Here is a 26,514-nt window from a genome sequence, read left to right as displayed (position 1 = left end):
AACTGCACCGTCACACTGCATGAATAAAACACACCCATGGATGCTCTTGGCCTGCATTCAAGAGGGATTTGGTCATTGCTATTGCTATGCAAACTGCATTTTAAACGGTGTGCAAGCAGTTTCTGTCTTTCATCTGCTATTGTTACCAACGACTTCTAGGATTCCTCAAACAGAAAGAGTTGCATATTTCCCTCTGTCATACATCAGAAAGGAAGAAAAAGAAACCTTTCAGAAAACAGCTATGTACAGCTGTAATACTGGAACACTGTACAGGCATCTGGGGGACAGATATATAAAAATGACTCAATATTTAGAAGTTAACTTCAAACCATCTGCATGTTTTGTATATAATTCTCCACTACCAGACCATCCCTTTTCATGATGCCTAATGAACTGCCACAGTAAAACGGACTCCAGGACCCTCAATTGGGTTTCCAGTTTATATATCCTTTAGAGGATCCCACAAAATGATCGCCGAACTTCTAACCACGGCAACTTCCTTTAGCATCCCAAACAGACAAAGGTTGTTTCAGTTCACTGCTAAAGCGCTGAAGCATGTACGGGTCTCATCTGATTACGGAGAGCCTGTAACGCCCCGAGGCAGTAGAGACTGTCAACACAGCTGTCCCTGTGTGCTAAGACAAATGTCCTGCTGGGCAATCCCTGAATCAGAATGGAAACACATCTTCTGAAACGGATTAGGGGTAAGGACGAGGACTGTAAATAGGCCAGGGAGCCGGGAAAGGTTATAAGGTATTATTAGAGGAGTTTCTATCAAGCTACTAGAAAGCATTTTGATCTCAGTGCTGTTTTGCAAATCCAACTATTCTTAAGCATTTTATTTTTCTTGTCACCTGTAGCTAGCAGAAGTATATCTAAATTAACATCTTCTGAGCCCACCTTACTTTATACACACAAGCCCACACAGAACGTGAAAAAGCTCTCAAAGAAGGGAGGTGCAGCAATCTGCAGGCCTATGGCATCAGCAGCTCTTGAAGCAAAGCAGCCCTGCTGCCTCAGCACAGAGCAGCTCTCACTCGCATCCACCCAGCCCTGTGGCACAGGCTGTGCTAAGGCAGCACAGCAGCTCGGGGGACCCCCGGGAGTGATCCCTGCCCCACTCCTTCTCATCCCAGTAAGGACAATCCTTCCAGATTTTTTTGCTGTCTCTGCTGAGCAAGAGATGAATCAGGAATGCTGTAATCAAAATGTGCCACTCCATCAGACCTGTCATTGAAACACGCCATACTTTTCTGTGAACCTAACAGGCTGCATGGGTGGGCAGAGGCCAGCGGGATACGATTTAACAAGGCTAGGTGCAGGGTTCTACACTTTGGCCACAACAACCCCAAGCAGCACTACAGGCTGGGGACAGAGTGGATGGAGAGCAGCCAGGCAGAAAGAGACCTGGGCATACTGTTATATAGTAGCTGAACATGAGCCAGCAGTGTGCCCAGGTGGCCAGAAGAACCAATGGCATTCTGGCCTGGATTGGGAACAGTGTGGCTAGAAGGATGAGGGAGGTTATTCTTCCCCTGTACTCAACACTGGTCAGGTCACACCTTGAGTATTGGGTCCAGTTTTGGGCTCTTCAATTCAAGAGAGATGTTGGAACATGTCCAGAGAAGGGTGATGAAGGTGGTGAGAGGCCTGGAGCAGACCCCTGTGAGGAGAGGCTGAGGGAGCTGGGGGTGTTTAGCATGGAGAAGAGGAGGCTGAAGGATGACCTCATTGCTGTCTACAACTACCTGAAGGGAGGCTGTAGCCAGGTGGGAGTTAGTCTTTTCTCCCAAGCAACCAGCAACAAAACAAAGGGACACAGTCTCAAGTTGTGCCAGGGGAGGTCTGGGCTGGATATTAGGAGGAAGTTCTTCACAGAGAGAGTGACTGGCATTGGAATGGGCTGCCCAGGGAGGTGGTGGAGTTGCCGTCTCTGGAGGTATTCAAGAAAAGCCTGGATGAGGCACTTAGTGCCATGGTCTAGTTGATTGGACAGTGCTGGGTGCTAGGTTGGACTAGATGATCTTGGAGGTCTCTTCCAACCTGGCTGATTTTATGGTAAGACCCTGCAGCCACCTCAAAAGACATAATGGACATCATTGTATGGGGATAATGTGACAGGGAGAGGATAGAAACTCCTGGCACCACTGCAGGCAGTGGCAGCAATTCTGATCCTTACCAAAGCTCTGCTTAGAGAGTTGCCCCTCCTGACACACTCTGCAGTAGAAGCAAACTGGAGCAATCCTACCTCTCGGTCTTTGTAGCCACTGAACATCTCCTGAATATAAATCCTGAGGGTTAGACATTCCCAAATAAATTACTGCTCATGTAAATCACTTTAAGGCCAAACTAATCTGGGCTAGACTGTTTCAGTTCTGCAGGTTTGCTTCTCTAATCTCTCTTTGTTGTTTTTTTCCTTTTTCTTTTTAATGAATTCTGTAGTCATCTGCAGCTTAGTAAATGATTCAGTGGATATCTACCCCCACAAAGTCAAAAAAATTATGAATCTTCTCCTGCATAATACTTTATTGCTTCCTATATCCATGCTTTTGGTGTTCTAATCATAACTAGAGGCTCAGACACTTACATCTCAGCATCTATGGTATACTGGATAAGCCAAAAAACATTTTAAGTTGAAGGCTTGCCCAGACGTCTAATCTCTTATCACAAACATCTGAAATTTTCTTCTGCTCTGAGTCACTGACAAAATTTTTACTTTATGGAACATTTGAAGAGGAAAGGAAAAAACACTAAAAAGACAAAACCAGGGGGAAAAACCCAGCCATATAAATCATGATCTCTAAAACATTTTCTATTCCTGTCTCTTGTCTCTCTCCATTTGGCTGCTGAAATGTCCAATGATGGTTTCTGACATTACAGCAGTGGCTGCCTTACAGGCAAACTAAGACACAGGGTGATGAGGGCCCAAGGCAGCAATAATCCCTGGCCATGCTGCTTTTCACTTGCAACAAATCCACAGATGCTGGGATCAGTCTAGCAGTATATGAACAGGAACAAAATCCTACCTATCTCTGTCTGCAGTGCAGGACAGGTTGATTTCAGCCCACGCATTTTAAATAAGTGATTTAATTTTTTGTCTGGAACAGCTCCATAGCTAAGCAGAGAATTTAATTTGTATGGCTTATTGCATTAACAAGCATGCAGTGATGAATTTTTCCTCACTAAATTATTTTTTATTCATGGTTTTTGCAATTTGGAGCTGAGATGAAAGCTGGAGCCCAAAGAGATGAGAACTGTGTTTTATAATTGCTTTCTAACAAAACAACGACCTTAAAATTTCTAGAAGCATATGGAAGAGCTTAAAAAAACACAACATTAAAACCTAACAGATCCAGTAAACAAAGACAACACTAACTATAGTTCAGAAGATAGAGCAGTTGTTTTTGGATCACATGTGCTCTTCAGGCATCTAAAATATTAGTAGAACAGACTTTCAGATCTATTTTTATTCACAGACCACAAGATGAGAAAAAGCTTTCCTCCTTCCTTCAGTTTTGAATGAGCTTCTCAACTCTCAGTTACCTACTTTCTGAATTAGGTAAGACAAGACAGCTAAAATGAAGTCATTCACACTAAAAAAAGTCCAGTGCTTAGTCACAGGCCTCCACCAATTCAGTGGGTTCCTTCCTCTTAAATACTGGCAGGAAAAAGCCAGTTTGATTTCATGTCAGTTGTCTTATTAGACAACTCAAAGCTTAGTTCTTTGTACAGATGGTCATAAATGTACATTAAATCACAATGGTTTATTTGAAACCATTTAACATAATAAAATATTAATAATTGCAGTAATTTTTTATCCAACCTGCTCCAGAGGCTTTTGCAGAGGAAAATCAGGCTTGCCAGCTAATTAATTCTTATGATTGACTGTAGTTATTATCATTGCCATAGATTTGTAAAGCCAGCAGGGACCACTGTGGTCATTATTCTCATATAAGATGCTACATAATAGCTGCACAGACCTCATCCAACAAATCTCTACCCTGTGTTGATCCCCCTGTATCACTCTTAAGTCATGCCATGGATAAAGCAATGAGCTCAAGCACCTTGACTATCCATTGTCAGGCCTGTTTTCTACACCTCTCATCATTCCAGTGACTGTTTCCCAAGTGTTTTCCAAACATCAACATCTTTTTGGAAACATAGACTTTATACCAAAACGCTGAACTAGATCAAGAGACATTCAAACAATAGATGAAGGGGCAGTAACATCTCCTTAACATCTGTTACTCTCTTGTTCACACAGTCTCTGTATCACAGCTATGGCACTGGGAGCTGATGCTTAACTGGCTACCTGCAGCTACTCCTTTAGAGATGTTTTTATGTCACTTCATAAGTCTGGGAATGCTTCAGGGACTAACTTTTAGCAAAGAATGAATGACTTTGACTATAAATGGCTATCTATATTTGTCAGTACAGCCACTTTCCCATAATAGCTTTTCCCATTTATGACTTGCTAGGCTGCTAATAAATTCCTACTTCCAAAATCTGGGCAATGCAAACTCACAGGTGAAGAGATCCATTCAAGTGACACAGCAATAGGCTTAGCTTAAAACAAAGGAACCTTGGCTCCTGTTTCCAGCTGAGTACACTGGCTCAAGCAAATGAGTGTGTGGAGAACACAATGGCTCAAGCAAATGAGTGTGCAATAATCACTTCAGCCTCTGCATCTGTTTAGACGCAGATGAAGAAAAGGAAACAGCACAAAGATGAAGCAACAGCAAACTGGAGCAGTACCTCCTCCAGCCATCATGTTCATGCTTTACTGGTACAATAAAGAACTGATAGCTTGTGTTTGCCCTCAGGCTCTGCTGAGAGGGCAAAAAGAGCCTTTAGTCATTACTGTTCCACTACTGAACTGAAGCATGTGAACTCACTCCTGGATTCACTGTTTGCCCTTGAACTGGTGTGGGCTGCATTTGGCACTCTGCTTTTAGATCAATATATAACCCAAGTGTAATCTTATCTGGCAGGAACAGGGATATTGGGGGAGGGGGAGGAACAGCCTCCAGAGGTGAGGAGAGCAACTCTTCTAAATGTTAATGGGTTAAGAATAGAAAGGTCAAATGCCTGCCTTATCAGAAGGCCCCATGTGCAAACAGGCACCAAGCTGCAGCAACCAGAGCATGAGCTGAGTATAAATGTCAGGAGCTGGTTACTGTAGCTGTGGACACCAAAGGCAGAATGGTGGAACTGGGAAAATTCTCAAGACACTTTTGGCCAATACAGGTCACTGGGAAAGTCCAGTCACCAAGACTGACTGGAAGTTACTGGAGTGTTGCGGCTGCTGTGGAGCCAGAGCTCTGATGAGCTGTGTGAAGGCCCCAGCAAGGGCACTGCAGGAGGATACTGTGAGTGTCAACACAATGAGCCACTGTAGGAAGGGGTATGGAACGTGTATATCAAGCATCCTGCACTGGCAGAGCACTCCTCCAGGCTGCTCTAGCAAGAGCACATCCATTCTCCTGGAGTAAGGATATATGAGGATGGAGACAAGAAGTCCCTCCTTACCTTCTTGTAGATAAAGTGGGCACCAAGTATGGCCGAGTCTGTGTGAGGGCTCTGCATAGCAGATCTTTGCTCTACAGCATCTCTTTCAGCATAATGCATAAAGGATTGAAATGGAATGAGAGACAAGGCAGCACAGCAAAAAATATCTCTCCCTTAAATGCTACTATATTTTTAGCCCTGTTCTAATTAATCTTCTTACTGGCATTCAAGGAAAGAGGCCAAAAGTTGTATCACACTGGGCAGTAATCTTCTTGCAGATACAAGCAATCAATTTGAAGCAACAACAAAGTGTGCAGGCATGCACCAGTGTGTAGAGTTACTCTGTTGTGAATAACACTGCCTGGGACCTGTCTGCTGCTTACCAGTGCTTTCAGTCTGGCACTGCTTGCCTGCAGTAAGTTGTCAATAAAATTAATCAACCACCCAATCGCCGTCGTCAGAAAAGATGGGCACTGAGCAGGCATGTTTAACAAGATTGCTGTTCCCTTTTTCCTGGTACAGGGATTGCCCCAGGAGATGGCTACCTGTGTTTGGGAAAGCAGATACAGGATAGCTCCCTGGCACAGTTCCCTCTTTCCTGCAGAACAAAGAGCACCATTCTTGTCAGCCTGCTCCCTGCTGTAAACAACTATCAAAGGATAGGGTTAATTACTGGTTAAAGCACTAAGAAGGAATAATAATTCCAAATAAAGGAAGACTAAAAATATTTTATCCCACAAAAGGGATGAAGAGGGTTTGTGCTCATAGCTGAGAGATTATATTCTAACCATTAAATAGCTACTTTAATTGGTAAAGATAGGGTTAGATTTAGAAACAAAAAAAGGAGCACACTGTATGAAGCTATTGCCTCCTGAAAGACGATTTTAGTTTAGTGCCTTCATGTTTGTTCCACAGTGACAACTCTGCAGCAACTGCACTGGCCTCTAACCCAAGCAGAAGGGGAGAATATGGTCAGGTACTGAAATCTGCAGGCTGCAGCCTTTCTGCCGCAGAGCTCCCAAGTGGGCAGAAATGGCTGATTCCATGCACCAGCCTCACTTGGCATCTGCTCATCCCTCTGTCCTCTGCCAGCATCTATTCATTGGCCAACACATAGGCACTGCTCTTCTGCATTGCCAACCTCATTTTCAGCCTAGAAACTCTCGAGTTCATTCATTTAGAAGAGCACAGATACACTGCAGCAGACATTTTTCATACACATGGCAATGCTGAGTGTTATTAATAGCTGCTGTTTCAGCCTAGAAGCTGCTGCATTTTCAGTGACAGCTCCAGTATGCTAATGATCTGTGATGTTCTCCCAACTCTTGTGAGGAAGAAAAAGCCTTTCTAAAAATGTAGGCTTTTACTCTTTTTATTCACATCATGAATGACAAAACTTATTTATCCTATGAGCCACATCCCAAACACTTCACATGACTGACAGAGATATAATACACATTCTGGAGAGCCACTATGGGAGAGACGGAGAGCCTCATCCATCTCATTTCTTGAGTGAAGAGTTTAATTCAACTTAGTGCAATATAGAGAGTAAGGAACACAACCCAAGTCTCCCAGCAACAGAGGGATGTTTTCTGAATTGCTGTGAATTGCAATGAAATAATTTGTCCTTGCTGAGTGAGGCTGTGGAGACTCTCCTCTGTTCCATTGTGCGGCAGGCACTTTGCAAAGCGCTGCCTCAGCTGGGGTGTTTACGGCGTGTACGTGTCTGCCTGCTGCAAGTCCTCCCCACGCCTCTCACTCTGACGTGCCCTGTCATTTTCTTGGCTCTCAGTCACAGATGCCAGCAGTGCGAGAGCACAAGGGTGTTACAGAAACACCAGCTTCATCTCTGCTTAACATGTTCGGATTTCAAAAGATGATTATATGAACACATTTACTGCAACTGAAACTCTTTAAAGATTCAAAGGCATTAGGCAACTAAAATGTACAGCCTAACCAAAAATTAAATGCCAGCTCAGAAGAGACCATATGCAATTTTCTGACCTGTATTCTTTCCATGCTGTCATCACTTTGAGGCATTTGATATGCTGCAATTTGTTTTAAACCCAAGAATGGCATTTGAATTTTTACCATAATAAACTTTCCCCACAGACTTTGCATTTTCATTATCCAGTCCATGTAAGCCACAAGGACATTTTTCCTCCCTAAATGCCCAATCTGCAAGAAATGGTTGTAAAACTCCATTATTTCCAGGAATTGCTGGCAACCTGCTGCTGTCTGCCCTTGTCAGTATTGCCTGTATTTCCCTTGTTCAGCTGTGAAAGTCAAACTTGCTTTGCAAAAATGTCTGGGTTTCTCGATGACAGAATTGAATAGAGGCAAGAACAGGACACAATTAGATGGTTTTATTATGCTGGACAGCAATTAGCTCATGTTAAAATCTATAAAACAACTATAAAACTGGAAATAGATGCTCAGCCTTAAATCCTATTACTTCCACATTCTTCCTAGCCATTACCAATGGCCTTTCTGAGCTTCATTCACCCGTACCTGACCTCCACAACTGAAACAAAGTAGGTTTTTTTTCATGTTGTATTATATTTGTATTACTCAGTAAAGTCAAAATCATCTGTAACAAAAGGTAACCTGAATTCTTCAATGTGCATGATGTCTGCCACAGTTTGGTCTTCACTAGGCAGAGCTGAAGAACACAGACCTCCATTCTCAATTGCCCAGGGAAGAATACACTGCAGGGTATATGGTAAAGAAAGCTGCAGGATGTGCGAAAGATTCTGGATTACTCAAATCTTTCATCAGTGAAGATGGCCCAACCCATCTAAAAGTTATCTTCAGGACCACAGTGTGATCATGGGCACATATGGTTCAAACACCAGAGAAAACAAGAGAAATACTCCAAATTTACTTTACCTTGACCAAGGTGAGAATCTGACCACATCCAAGCAAAAACCAAACAAGGCTACAGGCTATAAAGACAATCATCAGTAGCTGGGGTGTAAAGATAATGAAGATCTCTATGATTCTGATACACTTCAGTGACTGACAAGTTTGTTCCTCCTCTCCAAAATACCTTGGACTTCTCTCCTTGCTCCTGAAGCACTTCTGACACCTCTAGAAACATACCTGACATTCAGAACTGGCTGAGCTTCTTCTGCTAAATATTCTCCTGCATGCAGTTTGGGAAAGCTATAAGACATGGAGCAATGACTGAGGCCTGCTCTCTGGGAAGAGGAAGTCAACCATACACAATGTCAACCAAGTTCATTCCTAAATGCAAACCACATTGGGCTGTAGAGCACAGTAATAAAAACCTGCTGACCTAGTTTCCTGCAGAACAAAATCCTCTGTCTTCCCCCCTCCTGTGCAAACTTAAATCAGATCTCCTTTGGAGAAATAAATTAACCCTTTGACTAGCAAGGAAAACTCTAATAATGATTCTTAGCACTTGGTCAGCATTTCACACCATGAGAATACTATGGAAACAGTAATTGGTCCATCCCCAAAGCTCTGGATAAAGCAAAACACAAAAGGATCTCAGAGATCTTAGTAGAATTTAGCAGGGAACTTAAAATTTTAACTTCTTCCAAAGGATTCTGAGGTATGAAGCTCTGTGCTTCAACCACTTTGCTTCTACATTTTACTCTATGCAAATATAAAACTTCCATTCATGATGTGGGGAAAAAAAAAAACAAAACACAAACCAAAACAAAAAAGACCCTAGCATGGCTCAGCCTTTTGAAAAACTGCATCAAACAACTCGAGAAAAGAGTATTGTTCTTCCTGAATTTTGCAATGTCAACTTGCAGTCCATTTCTGGTAGATGAGAGACGATTGTATTCGCTTCAAGTGTTTGGCAAAAGTAATCACTTCTAATGGCTTCACTTCCTCAGTGATGCAATGTTTCATTTGAAGGGATGCCTGGGGGAACTTCAGAACGGACACAGACTGCAAAAATAACAGGGCATGTCACAACAAACTCAGCCAAGAAAATACAAATGGGAATTCTCTTGCTGTAAGATGCTTCAAAAGGCAGCCCTGGATCATGCTGCAGAGCAGCACCCCACTGCAGTCTGCTAGAAGCATCTGGGGAGCCTAAGATTCTAGGCTGCTGAGAACACCTTTGCTGGTTCACACTCATACAGTCAAGTGGAGGAGCTTTCAGTCATCTGTCAAGCAGGGGTTTATTAATGGAAAGAGTGGAGATAACAAATGTTGTCCCTCACTGCCATACAGCTTTGCAAGCAGTCTTTTCCTGTAAGGTGGCTGAAGTGCAGCCTGCAAGTGGAATTGCTAACAAAGCTCTGTGCTGCAGCCAGAACTTTCACCACTGTTAGCAAGTGGAAACCCTGCAATAGTTTCACCATGCATTGCTGCCTTATGAGCTGAGAGAGCTTTGTCACCATCCAGACAGTACACCAGGACCTGAAACCTCTCCATCACCATGTGCTCCATTGGAATCTGCCTCAGAAGGTGCAGCACCTAAGTTAACAACAAGCTACCAAATAGAGATCTCTGTAGAGCGAAGTCTGTGAGCCTGTGCCAACCATAGCAGCCTAGTTCAGTAACATGCCATTGGAGAGAAGACTGAAACAGGAAATAGGTAACTGAAAGAGGCATGCCAGGGCCACTGTTTTACTTGTGAAGAAGTTACTGTCTCTGTCAGTTTGTCGATCTGCAGGGAAGCTGTTAAGAGAGTACAGGCTTGCAGAGGAAAGACAGCATTTAACATCGTGCACCCTTCAGCAAGGTTAAAGTGAAGAACAGAGACCCTGGGTTAGATAGCACTGCAAAGGCAATCCTAACAGTTAGGATGCTCTGGATGCTGCATCTTCACAGGTAAATGCCACAAAATGTGCTGCTCTAGCTTTGAAATGAAGAAGACAAAAGCCTGAGTTCTCACAGAGTTATTGCTAACACTGGTCAGGGTTAGAAATGTGATGATGGAAAAAGAGCATCTTATTCATCGTATCTGGTCCCTGAGGGGTTATGTGTTGTATATGCTTACTTTATTGACACAACCATGTTTTAACTTCTATTGTCTTGCAGAGGAAAAGCAGGCTGAATTCAATTCTGGCTTACACATCATCTGCAATTCCAGCCAAATTCCAGCCACACAACTTTTATTATTGGGAGGATGTCAGAGGCAAAAGGCACAGCTGGATTTTCAGATTGCAGACTGAGTTTTGCTGTGCTGGCAGTCAGACAAACCAGCTTTTGATTTGTATGTAAACAGAGCCAATCTGAACTGGAAGGTCATTAAGAGAAAACACATTTTACACAACAGCCATTGTACAGTTGCCTTTCCAACTTTCCCCATACTAACATTTTTTTAAACAAGACTTTGTCTTCTCTCGTTGAGTGTTTCAAATGACAATTTCTGCTCCTACTGAGGTCAGTGGACATTTGATGGGACCAGAAGACAGAAGGGGGGGAGTGAGGCAGGGAAGGAGATCCAAGATTCTACAGCTCCAGTTGTACCACTTATGTGGAAGAATTGGGAGAACTGGGATGATGTAGACCCAAAACATACATTGTATAAACCCCACAAAATTTGCAAGTCTACATGCTCACAAAAATTCCATGCAGGGTTTACAGTGTCTGCAGTCTAAACATGGTTACATTTCAATCAACAGGAAAGTAACCAAGTTGTTTTTACAACTCAGGAGTGAGGAGCACAAAGCAAACATTTGTTTGTTTGTTTGTTTTCCTTCTATTCTGACACTTTCTTCTTCCACAAAGGAGCCAGAAAAGTCACCACTGAACATCCAGCAATTACTGTAGGGAGAGGTAAATTCTTGGAAGTTTCCCTCACCCTATGGTCATGTCTCAAAAGCCCCAAGGGCATCTTATTTCTGTAGCTCCTCAACTCAACCCCTTTGAGTCTGCCACAGAAGAGGATGCTTCCAACTCATCCCTTGAGCACTGTAGGCACTGCTTCCTACATTCTCTTACTAGCTGGCAGCATAGGAGATGCCTTCTGACTTCAGTGGGAATTCTGAAAACAAAACTCAAGAAATAAGGGTTATACTTCTGACATTCAGCAAGGCAGCAGCATATCCTGGCATTTAAAGTAGTCGGACAGCCTCTGACACTGCACCTTGTAATTGGAAGCATCCTGTCCTTAATGAGCTTAATAAAGGCCTTGCTCCCAAGGCTCAGATATTGATTATTCCATAAATTTTCTACTGCCTGCACTAGCAGTTAGATGAAGGGAAGAGGAATAAACCAACAATTGGTTTTCATGTGATGAGGCCCTTGGACACACTGAAACTTCCTGTCTCCCAGAAACTGAGGCAAATTGGGGTAAGTTACTGCAATTATCTCCAATTATAAGTGTGAGTACAGGTACACACTGCCTGCAGGAGCTACCTACTACACCTAGGATCCTGGCTTTTAGGGAAACCAGGAATTGATGTAATTGCCCTTCTCTAGATTGAACCCCAAAGGGGAATTTGACCAGGAGAGGCTACAGATCCCCTGCTTTCTTGTGCAGTAATTGCCAGGCAAGCAGAAAATGCAAGTCCATTGCGGATGGATGATGCTCCCAAACCATGTCTTAGCCTCAGAACTCACAGCTTTATTTTAACTAAGCCACTCACCATTCTGTACTGCAGCTACAACTAAAATAAGATTACACACAAAGAAACCACAGAGTTCTTGAGATCAAGGCGTTAACGCCCAATCCATTACTGGGAGAAGGCTTTTAAGAGTGCTCCCAGTAGAAACAGGAATATATTTTCCCTGAGTAAGCTAGGAGGAATGCAGAGATTCAGAAGCTGAAACTGAATCTGTGCTAGACTTTTTTTCTGTTTGTTCCTCTTTCACTAACTTACTGTGACTATTTGATATAACTGTTATTCTTTAAGGAAAAGAGTTGGCCATTTTCTCTTCTTGGATAAAAGACATCAGTTAAGAGCAAGGCCTTTGCAGCTGCAGGTTAAAATGAGTGACTGGTAGAGATGTTGTGGGGCTATCAAAGCAGGGAACCTTCCAGGGGCAAAGAGAGAATGCCTGTCTTTCTCCATTAGCTCCTCAGGGTGTCTGCTGGCAAAACACACTGCATTGTTCCACTGTCTAACTGGCAAAATAAGTAGGTTGTTATGTTTTGTCAGGTTTAAAAGGGGACTCTTGGGTATAACTGGTGAGAACAGCTTTAATCTAATGGCTGTATCTTTCCACAGCTACTAGCATCATGACAGAAGTCCATTCAGAATGTTGTAATACCAAACCCTGATTTTTGTACTGGAAACCAGCAAAGCCAAAGACATTTCTTCCTGCATGGATAAAAGTGTTCTAGTCACAGAATCACTCTAGTCAGCTTATCTGCCTGTGGTACCAGGAGACAGCAAAGCTGGGACAGGAACCGCCCACAAATTCAGGATGGGACACTGGAGCTTGCTTTGCTCCAAAGAACATGTCTGTCTTTAACATCTGTGTGGGATTTTTAAAAGCCACTAATGAAAGAACAGTAAAAAAGCATTTCTGAAGGCATGGACTAAGAAAGAATAATTAAACAAACAAACAAACAACTTTTAGTGGATTTCCCTGTTCTAGTGTCTTCAGCCCTAGCCAATTTCCCAGACTCCTGAACTACAGCTATTATACACAACCTTATTATTTTTCTTGCTATCAGCTTACCAGTGCTGATGTTTTTTAAGTTGAGTCAAACTTTCATCAGCTCCAGGGGATGGCTGAGATCCTTATTCTCATCTTTCACGTTTTGAGATCAGTATTTCATAGTTTTTATTCTGCTAAAATAATTTTGAGCATTGAAAGTATATATCTCAATGCTTAGTATTTTGATTTGATTTCCATAAAGACATTTTATCCTTTAGCAGTACTCTTCCACTTCCCTCTGCATTTTTTGCAGAGCCTTTGACTTCTTTGGCCAGACTCTTGCTCTTAATCAAACCCTGCTGTGACTTCACTGAAGTGGTTTGACAGGTCTCTGTTGACATCTGAAGGAGAATCTTTGAATGTTTTGAAAAGGACCATTGCTCATTGCTCTGCAGAGGTAATCTGGAGGACATGCCCCTTTAGGACTGAAAGGATCATTTTCCCCTTCACCACAGACCCTTCCCCCTTTTTGTACAGCAAGGAAGTTAATTATGCTAGAAAGCTGAGAAAGGACCTGGTTCACAGAAGCCCCAGGGGAAAAAAAGGGCAGATTGCCTGATTGAGGAAAATATCTAACTCAGGACAAAATAGCTAAACCTAACTTACTTCAACACAAGCCTTTGTTTCAGAAAGCAGCTTTCCTGGAGGGCAGGGAGAACTCTCAATCCCCAGAAGAATTTCCTCTTAAATTATTGCACAGAGCAACACTTACAAAAGCAAAAGCCAGAAGGCAGACTTTGATATAATCCTTTTTATAAAGTGTTCTTATGTCTTAAAATATCAGCATGAGCTGCCATGTGGTAAGCACTTTGGAAAAGTTATCTGTTTATTTAGAAATGGGAATAAAAATAGGTGGCCAAATATTTTACTGTCTTCAGAGAGAAAACAATTTCAGTTTCAAGAATTATACTAAACAGAAGTGAAATATGGCTACAGTGATCACATAAACACAGGATACTGACAAAGGTTTCATGACTTCTTGTGTTAGTATTCAGGATGATTCTAAGTATTCAAAAGATGTAGGTTGATTCCCCTGTACCACACACCGAATATGTGGGCAGTATTCAGCTAAGGGTTTCTGGTCCCGCAGATGTCATTCTTGCCTAAAGAAAAGTCTGCAAAACCAATAAAGACCCTTACAGCATTGCTGAGATAAGTGAGATTAAGAGAATCCCATCACTCTCTACTGCAATTATTGCAGCAGAATTAAAACTATTAAATATTCATCCAAAAACATGAAAGATGAGAGCAGGGAAAGCAGAAAAAAACAGGGAATAACATCACCTAACTGATCAGGAGCACAAAGTAAGATAAATACATCTTTAAATATCCCATTCACTAAGATGGCAGAGGTCTGCCAATGAATGAGTCAGAAACTGGTATGAAATCTCTGAGAGCTTTGTCACCAGCCTTGACTGAGGCTTTTATCTCTGCTCTTCCCTTGGTGCCCTCAGTTTCAGGCAAGCTTTCTTAATTGCAGCACATATTCTCACTTCAGCTTCTATCTTCAGCTTCCCTACACTAAGCACACCCTACACTCAAATCAATAAAGCCATCACTGAACCATCTAACTACAGTCAAACTCAAGCGGAGCAGTGAGATTTACTTCTCAGCTGTCTGTATAGAGGTTTCTGACTTCTAATACAAAGGTTCCCATTTGCAGTGACACAGTTCACTCTCTGAAGGTCTGAGTGGTTTTGTATTGTTCTGCTCCCCACAATCAAACACACTATTTATTCAAGGATATATTTTTCCCATGACATAACAAACTCACTTCTCTGACAAGGGGAGCTCATGGAAGGAAGTTAGTTAGAAGTTAAACACAAGGAAGTGCAATAAGCCTATTTACCTTCTAGGGGGAAAAACCAAGCCCAACAGCAAACAATTATTATACAGGGGAAAAAAAAAAGAGTGAGCCTCTCATAAAAAACCCTGCAGCTAGGCTGTGATTCTGCATGGGCAGATGTCCTCTCTCCTGTGCATTGTCTAATCAGAGCCCTCGTGGACTTCAGTAGAATCACAGTAATCACAAAAAAGAGAATGGAGAGCAATTTCCATGGAAACTTGGAAACAGATTAACATTATTTGCAGTAAGCCTTTTGTGCTGTGAATGGAAAATTTTTGAGTTTATACAAATCTCGGCCATTATTTTCTTTGCAGTACAAACCTGGGCCAAGTATTTTCTGCCATATTAATGATGCAAATAGTCAGATTTAGTTTCTGTCCATTAAAACCTTGCACAAAAGACTCAGAAGCTGCAGCAAAATGCCTGGTGTTTATCTTTCCATGAACCCAAACCAGATTAGAGTAATTTGGGCTCTCTTTTTAGCTTGTTCTCTTCAGAAAGTGAAAACAGCTTAGAAAACATCTCGTGTTAATATGTAATGTTTTGACTAGTAGACAGCCAGAGTATTGGCAGATGTGCCCAGTGTTAATGGGAGCTTAACTAACTCTTCATATTAGATCAGTTAATATCTAACTGATCAATTAGATACTAAGTCCTGGTTTTCTGTATACCATCTCTAGCTCAGGAGCATGTATTCACAAACTCATAGCTAAGAAAGATGTCTGTAAATAATAAGTAAATGCCCAACGTTTACAAGTCCAAAACCATGGCCATGGCTTGTGACCTGATAACTGGGTTTGGAGATTGAACTGTAACATTTTTCTCCCTTAAAAGCAACTGTTCAGTTGCTGTGGTCAGCTCAGGGGACACCTCTGCCAATCTGATGCCTGACCTGTGCCATTCACAAGTAGGAAGAGTCCAGTGCTCTAATCTAAACTAGTCTGCACCAGGCTGTCTGCATGCCCATCTGCCCACCTATACTACCTGCACTCCCAGACATGGCCTCTACAGCAAAGAGCTTTTCTGCAGGAGATTTGTGTGGACCTTAGATCTCTAGGACTGAAATGTAGGCGCAGTTTTGGGGTACACTTGTGCAGAAGGTCTGAGTTGTCTTTAATTGAGGCAACAAACACAGCATCAAACACCTGCTGAAAGATCAGTGCAAAAGAGTTGTTTGACATGGAGTGAACTCATCCTGCCCTAGGAATCCTGGCTGTGTTTGAGAGAGTCATTGTTTAAGGCAAGGGACTGCTTAATCAGGATTTGGTCTCTAACAGAGATTTCATCATAAGCTGACTGACTGAAGCATTCTCCTTACAAGTTCACAAGCAATTCAAAATGTCATGTTGATTTTCTACCTGCCCAGCCAAGTGAGATTAAAGAGCAAGTCAATCACTTTGCTTTTCAGATGCATTTCCTCTTTTACATCTTGAAAATTCTACTCACTCACTTGTAGACCATGCAAAAAAAAAAGAGGAAGCGCATGACTCAGCTCCACACTACAATGGCTGGAGAAGATCCAGACCTAGAAATCCTTTGGGATTTCCTTACCAAAATACAAGTCTGCAGCTTGGGTAATGTAAAGCATCCAGTGTGTGTATAAGAAATGCTGGATGGGCAGTGTGCCAGCTGCACTCCTTAAGCAATACGGTTAGTTCTTTACGTTCATGGAAAATTACCATCTGAAGAGTTCAGAAGAGAACTAAAAAAGCCAAAGGCTCTGACCTTAAACAGTGCCTACAGAAGACAAAATGCTAAAGGGGAATGGTCTGCTGCACTGTATTCTGTAGACATCAATTTGCATAGAAATCTAGTGGCAGATTTCACATCATGCCATAATGGCAAATATTTTTGTATCATCTGTAAGTTGCAGAAGAATTAAATCTCAGGAAAGCTACTGACCCTGAGGAAACCAGGAACTTTGACTAAGTTTCAAGAAGCTTGAGTCTCATTGCTTTGTCTAAACTGCTGAAAAACAGTACCCTAAAATTTATCTACTCTAAAAATTCGGTCTCATCTAGAATTCAGTCCTGATCCTCATCCACTTTGCTAACACCTGACCCACAGATGTTTTTCATAAAGAGCATCCACATGGTGAGTTATTGCAGGGTAAATAGTGCACAGTGAACACACTTCACTGTGTAAACAATTCTTAGCAAAACTCAGCATGAACTTCAGTTCACACCCTGAATGCACAACACAGACTATTTGATGGTTCTCTCATAGCAACCTCACCTCATAGATATTGACCTCAAATCTAAACTGGTTTCGTAGGACAATGTTATGGATCCTAGTCCATGCCCAGAGCTCTGGGTGATGGATCTGTCTTTTCAGGCACTGCATTCACTGGGGGAAGTTACACACTAGTCGTTACTTACATAAATATGTGTAATACTGGTAATGAAAGTAACAGGGAGGCTTGATGCAAGCTGCTTCCCTGAAATGGCCCTCACCTTCCTACAGAGCATTACTTCAGAAAGCATTTCTCTGGACTGTGCATGTGGGGGATGACTGAGCAGTATGGGGAAACTTGCATCACACACTAACCAGCCTCACAGTGCATTAGAGGACTAAAGGTGAGCAGGCTTCTGGGCTTTGTTAATGTCAAAAGATAGTTCACTGAGTAGATTTTATGCCTAGCAAAGTTTAGCTGTTTTTTCCCTTGTTCCTCCTCAGAATGTTTTGGGCATTGTCATATGACCGTACTACAAAACTTGAAGTTATCCAAAACCAGTTCATGTGAAGCGAACGGAAACATCTCTTTTCATGCCAAAAGAAAAACAACTCCTATGCTGTTTTCCTAAGTGAGCTGAAAATTTGGAGAGAAACCTAAAGCTAAAAAAAGCAAAGAACTCAAGAAGATTCATGTTCTGGACTGTGGTTTCTGTTGCCTTAGCTCAAGGGAAAATATGTTCATGGGAAAAGGGCCTGCCTGGAGCCAGATTTTTTTTCAGCTCTGACTTCTCTAGTTGGCATGGCTCTAAATCAATATGTTGCCATTAAAGTGATTTCTTCATAACAAAAATACTCTTTATAGATTATAGAATAGCTGTTTAAAATGGAAAGAATCACTTGTATCATGTTTCTTAATAATCAGTATCCAGTTCAGCTCCTATCAGTCCTGGATAGACAGTGATCAGGCAACTTAAGAGGCCTTTGCAATGTTACTTCTGAGTGTTGCTGATTCAAAGTGCTAAAATACTTTATTGCTGAATTTTGCTGATTCAAAGTGTTAAATCACCTCCTCAGAAGAGAATTCCTAAATTAATCCCAAAGCAAAGAAGTGACAGCTTTAACATCTACCTTTGTGTTGACACACAACCAAAGGAAACAGCATCTTGCCTTTGAAAACCAGAAATCTTGTGTGGCTTGATTTGAAAGATGCAGTTACTGTCAAGCTATTATGGACTGTCTTTAATACTGCAATTCACTTTTGTCTTTAGCCAAGACTAAACCAGATTATAAATATAACAGAATTCCAGACTAACCTTGTAAAGACCATCCTACAGACAAACCTGCCACAGTTAATTCAGAGAATTTGTAACTATAACACTGCAATGAGGGAAACAAAATGTGATCACGCTGCCCAGACACACCAGGCTGAGCCCCAACAAGCACAGCTAGCATCAGACTAAATGCTGAACCAACAGACCTTGACCTAGGGGTTATCCTCCCCATTCAACATTTCAACTGTCTTCTACATTAATTAGATTTGTGTTCACAGGTAGCAAAAATACCTAGTTTTTTGAGATTCTTCAAGACTTTTTAGAATGATACAATAAACTTTCACTGAACTGAAAAGCAAACTTCGCCCCTATTTAAAATGTCAATGAAATGATGCTGTAAATGAAACCCAGTTACCTGTGGTCGATGACTGTTACATCGCAAGCAGGAATCCCCAGAAGAGAACAGCTCTGCTCCAGCTCCTTCTTACGAACCTCTCCTTGATTGTAATAATTTCCTGAAAGCAGCAGGCACAGCAACACCTCTAACTTAGTGTGGGTTAGCTTGGGAACAGTTCCTCTTTCTCAAAGTGTTAAGCATCAGCATCACACACTGAATAAAATACATGGCAAGGGGCTCACTCCACGGTCTTATCTGAATAACCTCTGGCTTATCACAGTAAAACTCTGAGGCAAATTCATGCCCACCTTGATCACATTCCTCATGTTTAAGCTTAATTGTCAAGGACATAAAAAATCAGCATGTTTGATCAGATCAGTGGCCCAAACAGTCCAGTATCCTCACCCCAAAACTGTCCAACGTTAAATCTTTCTGCTAAAGACAAAGGAGATTTTTCCAAACAACAACTCTGGAATAACCTGCTTGGGAAACTGCTTTCAACAACCTCTTTGATTGGGAGATGTCTTATTCCTTGTCATACACCAATTTCTAGCTCTTCTGAGCTTTTAGATTGGGCTTTTTGTTCAGCGTTGGTATATGCCTAATCCACTTCTGAACACTGTTAATTTTTTAGCAAAATTGACTATATCTTTGGGTGAATTCCACAGTGTGATCATGCTTTGTGGGAAAAAAAGAGGAGTCTTCTAATGTGCACATATGGAGACTAACTGCTCACACATTATCTGGATGGACGTCACAAATATACCACAAAACAATTGAGCAAGACCTTCTCATAAACACAGGAGAAACTCCCTCTGCAGTGAGGTGACTGAAAGTTTACCACTGGCAAACCTCCAGGGTGTCTCTGTGGAAAAGGTTAGTGGGATCCTAGTTCACTTTTTGAAAAACCACAATATTCACAATAGATCAGTGATAACTGATCTCCTTAGGAAGGGCCAAAGAGCCTCCTTCCCTATTAGATATGCTGCCTTTAAGTCTCTCCTGCACTCTAAGCAGCACAAGGCCCACAGAGCCAAGCTGAGCAGCACATCCTCAGTACGCAGAACTGTTGAGATGAAACATGGAAAGCCTGTCCCATGATGTATTCTTTAAAGGATTAAAGTTCATAGCACAGCCTGGGTCACTTGCAATGAGCAGTAGCTGTCATAACAGTATGGCACTGTAAGAGAATACAGCGACAGAACTAAAAGGACTTGAAGAAACAAGCAATTCCATTATGACAAACTCTGGTTTAAGACAGATTTTTCCAAAGTCTGCATCACTCATAGAGGAAATTCAGGATCAACTAATACAGTAAATTTGCAAAGAACTTGCAGAACCAAAAAAAAGAAATCTAATTTAGATAAGGCATTTGGGAAAAGTTGTGGCAGACTGAAATCAACAACTAGTAGGGCAAAGGGATTCTTTATCTTAAAACACTACCTCTTTCTTCATTGAATTATTTTCTTCTTGCTCTGACATTCTCCAATTTTTTTCTTGGCATGAGCCATGCAGCATCCATGCCAGAGCTGTGATGGCCCCAGTCAGACTATGGCCCTGTGCAGAGCAGTACTTTCAAACTGATTTTAACTTTGAAGCAATAAAATGAAAAAAATACAGCTGAGTATGAACATCTGATTCAAGTCTGCAGTCAGCTGTCTTGAATTACCCTGGAACTTTTTATTGTTGTGGGTGTGAGTCATCTAAATCTAGCCTTTCTCCCCAGCAATGTTGCAATCACTATCAAGCTTTGTAAAATTTTCAAAGGAAAGAGTAAATAGAAAAAAAAAATAATCTGTCTTCTTGCAGGCTGTGAGTAAATGGTTTTAGGAGACTCTGATGATTAACTGTGTGGAACACATCAGCTTGGTAGTCTGCAGCTGAGACTGCTTATTCTCGCTTCAGCAAAAATGAATTCACCTGTGCACTCTCACTGGATGATGACCTGAGCACTGTGGGACTTAGTCCAGATGGATTTTTTTTTGCAAAGCCTTTACCTACACTAGTGTTTTAAGGTAACACAGCTCCTGCTGCAATACAGCATCACAACTGACTGCAGGTGATGTTTTATCGGCTTTATATAGTACCACTCTTCCCAAAATATCCAGCTTCTACTGAACTCAAGGGAATAGATCTATGTTCCACAGCTTGAGAAATGTGTCAAGACATCAGGAATATATAAATGCTAACAAGAAAAAAAAAAACAAAAAGAAAAAAGAGAACCTATTGAGAGCAAAACCAGTTGAATATTGGATGCTGTTGGACCTTGTCCATGAAGCACTCACAATAGAGTCAGCTACTAGGCAGAGCAAAGCACATTTATACTGAATTATGATTTCAGTCAAAGAATAGTGTGTGAAAGCCTGGTTGTTTTCTCCCCAGTGCTGTAATGCTAATTCATTTGTAAGTCATTATGATTGACATCTGAAAACTGCAAGTACGATGGCTTCTCGATTTTGTCTCGGTGTTACAATTTGCAGAGTCTTTGATCAACTCATTTGTCATCATCAATCTCACAAACAATAGCAGGATGAACCATTTGAATCCTCCAAAAGACTAATAAGAAGCACAGAAAAATCTATTAGCTCAGTGACTGTGTTCTCCTATATGAGCTGCTAGTTCTGCTAGGAAGATATGCAAGAGAGTAGAGAGAAGGCAGCATCAAACACACTGAATGTGTCAAGCCACTGAATCAGGAGTGAAGAAAAAAGTTAACACAGCACTTCTTTGGAAAGTTCTCTAACTGTTAGACATGAAATGGCAGAGTTATACTGCAGTAATCTCTCCATAGTTGTGGAAAACCCAACTGGCATCCACAAACCTCAGCAAAGACAACTGAAAGCTTGGCATTAAAACTTGAATAGGAGGTACAGAGTGACCAGTAAAGCCATCACACCACCAAACTTCAACAATAGCTTAATCCTCATCTTCTCACCTAGATGGCCTGTTTTGACAGTGAGCTTTGGAAACAAAGAACAGAAAAGTTGGCAGTAAACTAGCTGGAGCTTTCAAAACCACAGAGGGCTCTTTCCCAAATATAAGTAGCTATCAGTGGAAGATGTGTTTGTAGCCTCAGATACTCCTCCCAACAAAAAAAACCCAAGAAGTATCTTTAATTTTCACTGCTGGCTCATGAACTCTGTTATAGCAGCATGGTCTGAAAGATCAGTTAGAATGAGGTTGTTTCCTAAGCACAAAAAGCTGAACAATGTAGTAACTAATGAGGAATCAGTTCTGCAGAAAAACAAATAAATCTGAAGCTGTAGTAGAGCACAAGAAGAGCACAAGACAAGAGTGTCATGTGCTGGGCAAATGGTGGAGCTCGTGTGAATTTTTACATTCTATTCAGCCCCAGAAAGGCCTTGCTGGGAATAGTGCTCCCAGTTTTTGATCACTGAGCTTCAAAAAAGATGGGAACCAACTGGAAAAGTCCAAAGAAGAGCAATGAGAATGCTTGGAGGTTTATGAAACACAATCTCTGAGGAAAGATTGCATGAAATAGGGTTGTTTAGTCTGGTGAAGATAAGACAGATAAGTCTTAAAACATGCAAGAGGCTGCTACAAGGGGACACTTTGATTTCTACATTCATAGAAGACAGGAAAAATAAACATACTTAAATTACACCAATGGTTCAGGAAAGAAGTGATTTGAAGAAAAGCTAACGCAGCAGTGATACAGACCACACAGGCTGAGGAACCTCCCCACAGGTTCTGAAGAACAAACTAGACATGTCTGCAGCAAATGAAGACACGCTGATGTTGCCTTCAGGTTGACTGATGGTCAACACGACCTCGGGTTCCCTTCAGGCTTGTTTTTCCATGACTGGATTGTTATGCAACTGTTATTTTTAGATGTGTTACAGCAAATGTGTCATTATGACATTAAACCTGGATCATCTAAGTAAGTACTCTCTATGAGATGACAGAATTACAAGATGATGTCAAAAGGCCATGCTGAACAGCGGTTTTACTGCTTACTGAGGCTCCTGCACAGTTAGAAGTACCTTGGTGCTGCAACAGGAGACTGGATTGTGAAACCTCTGTGAAAGGTGCAGATCTAGAGGGAGATTTTGCTACTGCAACTCTGCAGGAACCAACACAGAGCAAAGCTGCCCATGCACAGCAGCTCTCCAGAGAGCACAGGATGTTCCGTCTGAGTGCCATGACTCAATCCATGACATAAAGCCACCCATGGAAGGTACAGCACCACTGCACAAGTAGTGCTCAGCAGTGCCATGCTGTCATGGCAGTACAAGCCTGGAGGGGCCTGTTCAGCATAATGTAATGGTTGGCCTCAATGATCTTAATGGTCTTTTCCAACCAAAACGATTCAGATTCTGCACAGCAATGGCATCATGTGTTGAACCACGGCAACATGGAATCATACAATCAACTAGGTTGGAGGAGACCTCCAAGATCAGCCAGTCCACCCTAGCACCCAACCCTATCCAATCAACTAGACCATGGCACTAAGTGCCTCATCCAGGCTTTGCTTCAACACCTCCAGGGATGGCGACTCCACCACCTCCTTGGGCAGCCCATTCCAATGCGAATCATTCTCTCTGGGAAGAACTTTCTCCTAACATCCAGCCTACACCTCCCCTGGCACAACTTCAGACTCTGTCCTTTTGTTCTGTTGCTGATTACCTGGGAGAAGAGACCAACCCCCACCTGGCTACAACCTCCCTTCAGGTAGTTGTAGACAGCACTTAAGTCATCCCTGAGCCTCTTCCTCTCCAGGCTAAACAACCCTAGCTCCCTCAGCCTCTCCTCATAGGGCTGTGCTCCAGGCTCCTCTCACCATCTTAGTTGCCCTTATCTGGACACGTTCTCAGCATCTCTCTCGAACTGAGGAGCCCAGAACTGGACACAGTACTCAAGGTGTGGCCTGACCAGTGCTGAGTATGGGAGAGTAACCTCCCTTGTCCTACTGGTAACACTGTTCCTGATACATCACATGACCCCGGCTGAGCAGGGTCATCCCACAACACAGCCACCGCTGGTTGCTCCGAGGCACCAACACGTCACCACAGCCCAGAGATTACGTCACAGCGTGAAGGCTACACACTGGAAGACATCGTGGTGGCATTCGCATGACGTTACGGGCGGGAAGCCCGGCCCCCAGGGGCGGCGGTAGCGCGGGGTTTTGTGCCCCACCGTTCCCGCTGCGTCCCCTCGCTCACCTGAGGAGCAGCACAACAGAGCGATGCGAGCACCGACCCTGCGCAAGCCCAGCACCGTGGGGGCGAAGAACATCGCTTCGTCATCAGGGTGCGCCGTCACCAGCAAGGCGCGGCCGCCACTCGCCCATGCGGCCACCGCCGCTGCCTTTCCGCTCGGGAAGACTCGAGCCCCGTCCGACGCGTAACGGCGCCGTAGGCAGCGTGAACCACCGAGCAGCAGCGCGAACACCAACATCAACACCAGCACCACCGACCCCCAGCCCCACAGCTCCGCTGCCATAGCGACCGGCGCCGCGTCTGCGCGGCGCTGCTCCGGCAGGAAACGGCAGAGCGGCAGCAAGGTTCCGCGGCACCAAAGGGTCCCCCCACTACTACCACCCCTTCCTTCTCTTCCCCGCCTCGGGGCGGGGCCGCTCGGCCGGTGTCGCGGAAACGTGCCTCAGCCCTGCGGCTCCAGGGCTGCCTAGGAGGAGGGGCACACCGGGAGGTATCCCACCGCGCTGCCCTCGCCAGGCCTGGCAGGGTCTCAGGCAGAGAGCGGGGCCCCGCGGGCGGGGTTTTAACGGGAGCTGTTCTCATGGGAAGAATCGTCGTTGCCCGGGCCCTGCAGTGAACTGCGCCGCTGCTACATTGAGAAATAATCACTAACAGTGACAAAACCTGAGACTTTCAGCGTATAGTACCTTTTATTCCTGCGCTGGGATACTGTGGAAGAGACGAGGGTAATGGTAAACCTCAAGAGCAGGGCAAAAGGAGCTTCAGAGGTCTTTTGCTATCTGCAGATCTGCTGGCTCTCCAAATGTGGCTGCAAGGGGAAAAAGCGTTTGGATGTGTCTTAGAAGGGAAGTCAACCTTTGGAGAAGGCTTCAGAGCATAAAGAGACAGGAATGTAATAAACATGAAAAAGGCAATTGGATGTGAGATGCCTTGGAAACTTTGCTTTTAAAGATTCAGACAAATTTTGGGCAGGTATGTCATGCAACATGGAAGACAAAGTCAGAGCATCATCCCTTTCCTGCAGAAGAGAACCATCACCTGTCCTTGATTTGAATGTCCCTCCAGCTGTACTTACAGCCCACCTGGGACAACAGTTGCCTGCACTCTGTCAGTGCCCCAGCAGCTCGCTGGCAGGTGTTGTCCCAGATGTCACCTCCCTCCCGTTCTTACCATCATTAAAAAGAGGCACCATGATGGAGTTAAGTTAGTTGAGTAGGTTTAAAAAATAAAATGGCAAACACAGCTCGGAGGAATTCAGTATCAGAAGAGCAGCTAAGACTTGCATGCCTGACTTTCCTCATAGATTTTTATTTGGCCACTTTCAAGTAAAAATACAGCCATTTGCATGTGCTGAGATTAAAGACCATGAAATGTCTCACCTCGGAGGTGTGTCATGTCACCTTAACACAGCACTTTGTTAACAAGCGTGGAACTTGGCTACTGTAGTAACTACAGACTTAGCAAAATACATTTTTTCTGAGTAACTCTGTTTGCTACAATGTAAGCCTTTGCAGTATGTCTAAGTAACTGTGTGGGCACACATCCCACAAATGTGGGATATGACTTCTTGTATTTATTGAGAATTTTAACGAGGTAGTTTAACCTTGCTTAATTTTATCTCTTTATTCCTCCACTGTAAACCAGGTAAGGCATTAACTTGAGATCTTAGCAGACCTGGAATGATGTTATCTGCAGATAAAACATTATGCACACCCGAAATCCCTTACTGAAAAAAAACAGGGGTCAATTCGGACTCGGCACTTGGTGGGAGGAATAAAAAGGCATTGGAGACTAGAACTGGGTATCTTTAAGGTCCCTGCCAACCCGAACCACTCCAAGATGTTAAACTTCTCACATTTTTCGGAAGTCGCTCGTCGCCAGAGGCAGAGCCACGACGTCACTGGCAGCGCGGGAATCTGACGGGCCCCGGCGGAGGTGCCGCAGCCTGGGGGGGCGGGAAGGGCAAGACGGGGGCCGGGCACCCTCCGGGCGATGTTCCGGGCCTGTGACGGGTTCCCGTCCCCCCCCGGCTCTGAGCCGTCCGCGGTTTCAGAGGCCCCATTCATTGGCATGACCGCAGCCCGCTACGTTCGCCGATGCCCCCCGTGCGGGCCCGTTATAAACGATTATACATTTATATCGATGCGCCCGTAATGCGGCGGGGTAGAGGAATGCGCCACGGCTTCCCATCCCTCTCCTCTCAGTAGCATCACCGGGACAACCGCCGAGCCAGGCCCACCGGCTGCCAGCGGTGACGGGACCCCTCGCCTCAGTGCCGCCGCGCCCCGCACTCGCCTCATGGCGGCCACCCCCGCCCCCCTGAGTCCCCTCAGCGGCGAAGGGGGAGGGAACCGTCCCCGCAGCACCGGCCTATGGGTCCTGGAAGGAGCATAGCAACTTAGCCTCTCACTGCCGGGCCCGCTCATGGCTTCTCACGAGCTGGCGCAACCAGACCAGTTGAGCACACCACTATGGCAGAAGGAAGGGGTGAGCTCCCGTGGCCACTAGAAACCAGCGAGCCGCGGTGCTGAAGTTGTGCAG

General features: G+C 43.6%; 1 protein-coding gene and 1 long non-coding RNA gene across 2 annotated transcripts in view; both read right to left on the bottom strand.

The window, feature by feature from the left end:
* Positions 1-24,329, bottom strand: part of PIGL (phosphatidylinositol glycan anchor biosynthesis class L) — a 61,058-nt gene extending 36,729 nt beyond the window's left edge. Inside the window, exons 1-2 of the mRNA XM_064165949.1 lie at positions 23,977-24,329; positions 18,812-18,911 (exon numbers count right to left, since the gene is read on the bottom strand). Of these exons, the coding sequence (XP_064022019.1) occupies positions 18,812-18,911; positions 23,977-24,256 (380 nt within the window). The 5' untranslated portion in view covers positions 24,257-24,329. The remainder of the gene's footprint in view (positions 1-18,811; positions 18,912-23,976) is intronic.
* Positions 24,330-24,643: 314 nt separating this feature from the next.
* LOC135187335 (uncharacterized) lies at positions 24,644-26,255 on the bottom strand. Its single transcript, XR_010307315.1, has 2 exons — positions 25,829-26,255; positions 24,644-24,781 (listed from the first exon to the last, which is right to left on the bottom strand). It is a non-coding gene; the product is annotated as an uncharacterized LOC135187335 (long non-coding RNA).
* Positions 26,256-26,514: the final 259 nt, after the last annotated feature.

This window comes from Pogoniulus pusillus, chromosome 27 (assembly GCF_015220805.1).
Source record: "Pogoniulus pusillus isolate bPogPus1 chromosome 27, bPogPus1.pri, whole genome shotgun sequence".
Classification (NCBI taxonomy): domain Eukaryota; kingdom Metazoa; phylum Chordata; class Aves; order Piciformes; family Lybiidae; genus Pogoniulus; species Pogoniulus pusillus.
The sequence above is the reverse complement of the archived record's forward strand: the minus strand, read 5'-3'. Positions and strand labels throughout refer to the sequence as shown.